Source organism: Lissotriton helveticus, chromosome 1_1 (assembly GCF_964261635.1).
Source record: "Lissotriton helveticus chromosome 1_1, aLisHel1.1, whole genome shotgun sequence".
Taxonomy (NCBI): Eukaryota; Metazoa; Chordata; class Amphibia; order Caudata; family Salamandridae; genus Lissotriton; species Lissotriton helveticus.
The window spans coordinates 897,962,809-897,970,814 of NC_136057.1; the positions used below are offsets into that span (position 1 = coordinate 897,962,809).

The 8,006-nt window shown below is 52.0% G+C and overlaps 1 protein-coding gene across 1 annotated transcript in view; it reads left to right on the top strand.

Moving 5' to 3' along the window:
• The window catches only part of CCDC38 (coiled-coil domain containing 38), a 2,097,275-nt gene extending 2,089,715 nt beyond the window's left edge, over positions 1-7,560 (top strand). Inside the window, exon 14 of the mRNA XM_078675815.1 lies at positions 7,345-7,560. Within this exon, the coding sequence (XP_078531941.1) occupies positions 7,345-7,455 (111 nt within the window). The 3' untranslated portion in view covers positions 7,456-7,560. The remainder of the gene's footprint in view (positions 1-7,344) is intronic.
• The last annotated feature ends 446 nt before the right edge of the window (positions 7,561-8,006 follow it).

Sequence of the window (8,006 nt, forward strand, 5' to 3'; positions counted from 1 at the left end):
GAGAAGGCGTTATCCTGCAGAGGAGTAGATAGTTGATGTCTTTTAGATAGAGAGGTAGGGCATTCCACATTTTGGAGGCACTGTTGACAAAGCTTCTTCCTCCTCAGGAGGCTAACTTAAATCATGAGCTAGAGACATTTTCTGCAGTCGACGTTCTTAGTGTCCCCTAGGGATTGCCTCTTGGATTTCTTCTTCAGGTAGTCCAGTCCTATATTCTGTAAGGACTTAAATGTAATGCAAAGAGCTTGTCAGTGCAGCTGTCTAAATGCTGGTAAGACAGATTGGAATTTTCAATGCCCACTAGCAGTCGTGCAGGTTAGAAAGGAAAACAACGGCTCATGTGGAATCATACAGAAAGACTGGTAGTATAAATAATGCACAATGGCGATGTGGGGGTGGGCTGGGTGCCAAACAAGGAGATTCTCTGTACATGTTTTGGGTATGATATTTCATTACCATCTTTATATACATTTTAGAAAAAAAAAATATTTTCAATATACATACAGACTTTTCACATACATAAATTAACAAGTGTTATTTGTGTCCCAGTGAATTTCGACCATAGAACCTAAGCTACTATTAGTGACATAACTGTGGTATGTACAGACTGTGATTTCTATTTTAAATTTGTATCATCAAAGAAAAGGCAACCATGAAATGTATATACAATTAGGTGAACAACAATTTAAACAAGTTGGAAACTGTTGTTATGTGGTCTGCCTCTTTATATTGTCGACGACGTTTTGACCCTTAAAGGATGTAGGGTCTCCTCAGGACTGAACAATGTGGGGACACCTGTAGAGAATAATAGTGGGTATGTATTAGCTGGGGGCCATCTGAGTTGGACAGCGGTTTGGGGAAAAAAACTGTATTGTCAGGTAGCGAATGGTGCATGAGTAAATACCTGAAGAGGGCCTGCCATGCAACTTGTACTGACGGAGCCACCCGGCCCGTCCACACACCGCATGCACGCATACACGTACACACGCACGCACGCACCCATGCACCCTGAGGGGTATAAATAAATGGGCGCGAGACCGCTCGTGGTCTTCGACCCCTATCAGTTAGCAGGTGTCCGTGTGTTCAGTTAAGGTTAGGCCCCACTTTGCGGCCTAGGCATTCACCACATTGGCGATGAGGCGGGTCTCCCCACGCCTCGCCCTGCGATCTCCTGTTGCCGCGCCTCTGTACCTGGCGGCGCTCACGCCTCGGCGTTTGAGCCCCGGCGATCGCGGCCCCTCTCCAGGGTTCCTGCCGCCTGGACCTGCTCTCTGGCCTGCCTCAGCACCCGCGGACCTGCCTCCGCGACACTATCTTCGCGCCAGGCGTGGCGCTCAGGTGAGCCCTCCCTGTCGGGAGGCGTCAGCCGCTCTTGCCGGCAGCCGCGAGTGGCCCTGCTGCGCGGCGGCGTTCCCAGTGGCGCTGCCCTGCCTGCGCTGGATCTTGGGGGCAGGAGGAGCCTGTCCCTCGGGCTGCGGGGCCGTGCATCTCGCTGACACCCCCCCCCCCCCCACCCCCTCGCTCCGCTTTCTGCTCGACCAGCGCAGCCTGGTTTCGCACCGGCTCGGAGGGAAAGGGTTGGTGCCCATACTCAGGAAAACGCCCCCCCTCCGTAGTCGCTCTGAGGACTGGTCTGGTCTCCAACTCCTCACATCCTGCTCCACGTGCCCGCCTCCCGCAGCGCTGCCAGCGACGTCAGGAGAAAGGGGGAGTGCAACGCATGCGACGCCTGCAGGCGGCCTACAGGCCCACGCCAGCCCGGGTGATGAATCAAGCCGCCGCCGCCGAAGGCAACGCCGCACCCATTGTTCAGGCCCCGCAGGCCGCAGCCCCCCAGAATGTTGCAGCGCCGCCGGGTGGTGCCGGCGCCCAAGAACTCATCGCAGCTGCACTGCCTGCACACCCAGGCCATGGGGTGGCTGCTCCCCTACCGCCTTTCAGCAAAATTTCTGATCGTTTCACCGCGGCGGCTGTGGATTGGCCGCCTGGAACACTACTTTGTTGGCGTAAGGGAAACGGACGGAAGAGTCAAGCGATCCTTGCTGATGTGCTACGGCGGCGATGAACTGTATGAGCTCTTCGAGACGCTGCCCGACATGGGTGAGGCTGACGACTACACAGCTGCTGTCACCACGTTGAACTGCTATTTTGACCCACGTGTCAACCCGGATTATGAGTGGTTCAAGCTGCGCCAAGCGCGCCAAGGCAAAACGGAGTCCATTGACGCATATTATGCGTGCCTCCGCAAACTTGCGACCGCTTGCGAAGTACCGGACCAAAGAGCAGAGATTCGAGCGCAACTCATCCAGGGGTGCAGGTCCGTTCAGCTCTGACGCCTCATCCTCAGGCAACCGCGCATCTCGCTCGTCGAAATCCTTGTGCTGGCCCGGTCGCACAAACTGTCCAATGCCCGCGCAGATGAGATGGAAGCCGCTCTGCACCGACCCGGGGCCCCAGCTCGCACGCCGGTGATCAAGGAGGAGCATCTCGATGTGATTCACCGACGGCAACAGTCATCGAGAGGAAACGCGAGGGTGGCGCCTCCGGCCTCCTGTGACCGGAGGAAAACGTGGCACGCTGCTCATCTGTCATACAGCCAAAGACCTCCAACTGGTGCACGAGCTGCACGCAGACATGATGCTCAAGGACTTTTCCACCCTCTTCCGAGGCCTGGGTCGCCTCAAAGGCAAGATCTTCAAACTGCACATAGATCACACAGTTCGACCGACGGCGCTGAGGCACAGAAGGGTACCGTTCCACCTGCGGCCGCAGGTGGAAGAAGAATTGCAGAAACTCATGGAACTCGGAGTCATCGAGAAGGTATCCAGTCCAACGCCCTGGGTGTCCCCCCTCGTGGTCGCTCCAAAACCCAAGCAACCCGGCGCCATTCGCCTATGTGTGGACATGCGCCTCCCGAACAAGACCGTCAAAAGAGAAAGGCACCTTACCCCCCACGATGGATGACATTGTCGCAGACCTAAACGGGGCCCGCTGGTTCTCAAAGCTGGACTTAAACGTGGGGTATCACCAGCTGGAGCTCCACCCGGACAGCCGTAGCATAACCACCTTCTCGACACACGTCGGTCTATGGCGGTACAAGCGGCTAAGCTTCGGCGTCTCCTCCGCCCCTAAAGTGTTTCAAAACACGATCAAAGAGACTCTCTCTGGACTTGCCGGCGTCATCAATCTGAGCGATGACATCCTTGTCTTCTCAAAGACACTCGAGGAACACCATGCCCACCTCAGAGCTACCCTGCAGCGCCTGGCGGATTACGGCCTTACCTTGCACCGCGCCAAGTGCTCCTTCTACCAGGAGTCGGTGGAGGTTTTCGGGTATGTGTTCTCCCGGACAGTTTGCGTGTCGACCCGAAGAAAGCGGAGGCCATTCGCTCGGCGCCAAGACCCACCTCGGCCACAGAAGTCAGGAGTTTCCTCGGGATGGCTACGTATTGCGGCCGTTTCATCCCCAAATTAGCCTCCCTCGTGGAACCCTTGCGCGTACTGACCAAGGCTGGCCAGCCCTGGGTATGGACGGCGAAATAAGACATCGCGTTCACTGCAGTCAAAGAAGCTCTGATTGATGACAAGGTCATGGCTTACTTCCGCCCGCATCGTCGCATGGAAGTTGTGGTTGACACTAGCCCGGTCGGGCTCGGCGCGTGCTCATGCAAGAAACTGAGACTCGCGAATGGGTTCCCACTGCATACGCCAGTCGTGCCCTCACAGCCACCGAAATGCGCTACTTGCAGATTGAACGTGAAGCTTTGGCAATCAAGTGGGCCTGCCACCATTTTCACCTATACCTGTATGGTCACGAATTCAAAGTCGTCACGGACCACAAGCCGTTGGTACCCCTATTTGCCGGAACAGCCAGGCTCGCTCCCCCACGGATCGAGTGGTGGGCCGTTCAACTGCAGACGTATCGCTTCGAAGTCATCTTCCGGCCGGGAGCGGACAATCCTGCGGACTTTCTGTCTCGACACCCGAAAGTCATCTCTCCCGCAATGGACCACGACGACACAGAGGAGGGGGAGGAGTTCGTAAAGATGCTGACTCAAGAGGCATGTCCCGCGGCCCTCACGCTCGAGGATATTGGGAAAGCCACGAAGGAGGATGAATGCATCAGTCAAACCAAAGCGACGCTAGCGGACTGCAGCTGGAAGCACTTCCTAGATGGCGCAAGCGCCCTCACGCCCGAGGAAAAGTCCTTTCGACAGCAGATATGGAAAGCTCAAAGTGAACTCAGCGAAGGGCCCCACGGGATAGTCCTGCGCGGCCCAGCCATGGTGATCCCCTCGAGCCTGCAGAAGGAGGTGGTGCGCCTCGCACACCAAGGGCACCAGGGGGTGTCGAAAACCAAAGCGCGGCTTCGCAACAAGGTGTGGTTCCCGGGCATGGACCTCGCAGTGGAAGAAGAGGTACGCAACTGCCACTCGTGCAGCATCACAGGCCAAGATCCCACTCCGCACCCGGTCATCATGGAGGAGCCCAGCACAGAACCGTGGATGAAGCTAAGCATTGACTTTGGGTCCTTCCCAGACGGGAGACATACCCTAGTGATAATAGACTCTTACTCATGCTTCCCTGTGGTGGAGATAGTACCATCCACCGCGTTCGCCCATGTCAAGCTAGCGTTAGACCGAACATTTGCAATGATGGGCCTACCCACAGAGATACGGTCGGACAACGGCCCACCATTCCAAGGAAAAGAGTTTCAAGCATATCTAGTGACATGGGGCATCCGCCACAGGAAGATCACACCTCAGTGGCCGCAGGCGAACGGAGAGGTTGAGAGGTTTATGCGCACGCTGAACAGAGCCATTCAGATCGGAGTCGAGAGAGGAGAAGCAGCGGAGGAGTGCCTATCACAGTTTCTGAGCGCATATCGTCAGACGTCCCATTGCACCACCAAATGTGCACCAGCGCATCTACTTTTCAGGAAAGTTCCAAGAGACTGTGTGCCAGCAGGTCCCTCCTGGCACCCACCGAAGATGGACCAAAACGCTACCCAGCTGAGAAGACAACAAACCAATGAAAGAGCAAGCCAGTCACGGCGGGCGAGACCTAGGTCCCTGGTGGTTGGTGATAAGGTGATCTTGAAGAATCGACACCTCAACTGGAAATACCTCACAGCATATGAACCAGAAGTGTGGGAGGTCGTCAACGTTCAGGGCACCATGGTGTCAGCGACCAGAGGCACCAGAGCTGTGACACGGAATGTATCCTGGTTCAAGCGAGTAACGAGAGGTCGAGAGATCGATGGGCCCGCGTCTGTGGATGCAGACTGCGAAATGGGAGACCCGGCCCACAGCGAGACACTGCCGAGTCAACCAAGGGAAGAAACCTCTCCGGCAAGATCAGAACTGGAGATAACCGCAAGCAGTGAGAGTACGACAGGCGCTCCTGGGAGTCCTTTGGAGTGTGCTGGAGAGAGGGGAGATACCGAGAACCAACGGAGCCAGAGATACAACCTCCGACCCAACCCGACTCCCAGCCAAAGACTGAAGGACTATGCCTGGACGCTGGGTCCAGTGCAAACGCCCCCGTGAGATGGACTACATATCTATGAGATTGGAGGGATGTACTAACAGAGCCACCCGGCCCGTCCACACACAGCATGCATGCACACATGTACACACGCACGCACGCACCCATGCACCCCGAGGGCGGGCCCGCCCGAGGGGTATAAATAAATGGGCGCGAGACCGCTCGTGGCCTTCGGCCCCTATCAGTTAGCAGGTGTCTGTGTGCAATTATTTCAGTTAAGGTTAGGCCCCAATTTGCGGCCTAGGCATTCCCTGCCCCGTGCTACGGCACCACACAACTGAAAGTAGTGGTGGCACCATGATGTTTAAGTGAAACGAAAGACTCACAGGGGTCCCGGCCAGTAGCTGTGGGATAATCAATTACAACATTGGTTTGATGGCATTCTTATTGTGATTAAAGAAAAAGGAAGACGGCTACGCTAAGTACAGAGCACTTACCCCACGTGAGGGTGAAGTATGCAGGTACGAATTCATGTTGAGACGGCCCAGGGGCTCTGTGTTAGCAATGTTATGATGAGACAGGAGATGCGTGGGACTGCAATAAAAATTAAGAAATTGCAGTGCATTGGAGTATGCTTCTCATTTTAAGACTCTGTTAAATGTTTCTCTTACCGGCTGGCGCACGATGGCGCTTCAAGCGCGTGAGAGCGAAGAAGGAATTAAATATCAGTCGTGCAGCAGCTACCTGCAAATTTTGCAGTTTGTTTATATGTTGTTGCTGCAAATTCTTTTAAAATGCATTACAGTGGTCAATTTTTGAAAGGACCATGAATGTCACTACTGTTTTTTGAAGCTCAGATGGTATAAAAGGCAGAACTTTCCTCAGAGTGATGAAGTAAGATGATGTAACTGCATTGACCTGGGTTTCGAAGGTGAGTTTGTCATCCACCACCTCTCCTAGGTTACGAACCTTTCTTATAGGAGTGGGAAGAGATCCTAGTTTCAGATAGCCACCAGAAAGAAGAGCAGAGTAATGTTTGCATGCATTTATGGAATCTCATGCCAGTGTCCTGCTCACTGTTGGTCAGAGAGACCATAATCTGAGTGTTATTAATATAGGGTGTAAGTGAGAATCCGAAAGATGTAATGAACTTGGTCAGACCTAAAACATAAATATTAAATAGTGTCAGACTCAACGGAGATCCCTGGGGAACCTCACAGGGAACAGAGAAGGTATCTGCGGTAAATTCATTGATGCCACCGATGGCTTCTGAAGCTGCAGGAAAGATCTTAATAGGGCAAGAGCAGGTCCACCAACCCTGATGTTTCAGAGGCGGACAATCAATCGTGGTGGACAGTATTGAAGGCTGCTGTAATCTCTATTAAGATGAGAGCAGCACTTCCCCCTTGATCAAGTGTGTGTGACAACAAATTCATATTGTCTGCAAAAAGTAGATTATTTGTAAAAGTCTATTTTCATTCACACCTACATATCAGCTACGAAAAAGATCCAGAACTTTATTATGGATTCCTTCATTGACGAGTAACCGATTTTAAGTTCTTATTTTGGCTCCCCTGGATTGGATATTCCCCAACTCCCTTCTTGCTGTATGTTCAAGCAGGCCTCATGAGCAATAACTTTAGGTTTGGGTTACACGGGAAGTGAAAAAAGTGCCAATGTTTTAAGTACTTTGTGTTAAATAGCAGTGTCTCTGTTTTAAAATTTTATTTAAGCAAAATACCACCTTTTTATGTGGCTCATGAATATATTGCACATATTGATAGGATGAATATTAAACTAACCATGGCCATAAAACAATGCAATTAACCAGTTTCCAATTTGGTTTTAATTTTTTAGCGGGGAAGAAAACTTATGATTCGATCAGAGCCTCCAAGAACCAAGCCAAAGAAAAGTAAATCTGCCATGGTTTCAAAAAGCGAAGAGGATCAACGTTATTTTTTCACTTAACTTACTTCTGAGCTTCTTCTTTGTAATGTATTGTTTTATAACACACTACAGATTTGAAAATAATCCTTGTTTTGCAAGTAAAATTATATAGCACAACTCTATTAACTATGGTAGTAATGTCTCCTTGGTTCACATGCGACTGGTCCTGCATATATGAAGGTACTGTTATCCAGAAAACTACAACAGTGGTATCAGTAGCCTTTTCAGAAGGCCAGGGGACAAGCAGGCATTACTTGGCCATGCATGGTGGATGAGGCATTTCACTCCTGATGTCCTGGAGCCGGCATACAGTGGGCTCTGAGCAACAAGTAGCGCTTCAGCACCAGACTCTCAGTGATAGCATGAGTCAAGCACTGCAAGGCTTCTTGAGGAGGAGGTAGGAGTAGGGTGAACACAGGCTCACAACTCAAAATGCATCCAGCAACCCCAAAAAATGAATGTCAAGTCCAGTACTTTTATGAAAAAAGGAGTATTAAAGTACTATCACAAAGTACAATACGCCACATCACAAGCACTGTACACAGTCTACCTAAGGTAGGCCCTCTAGCATT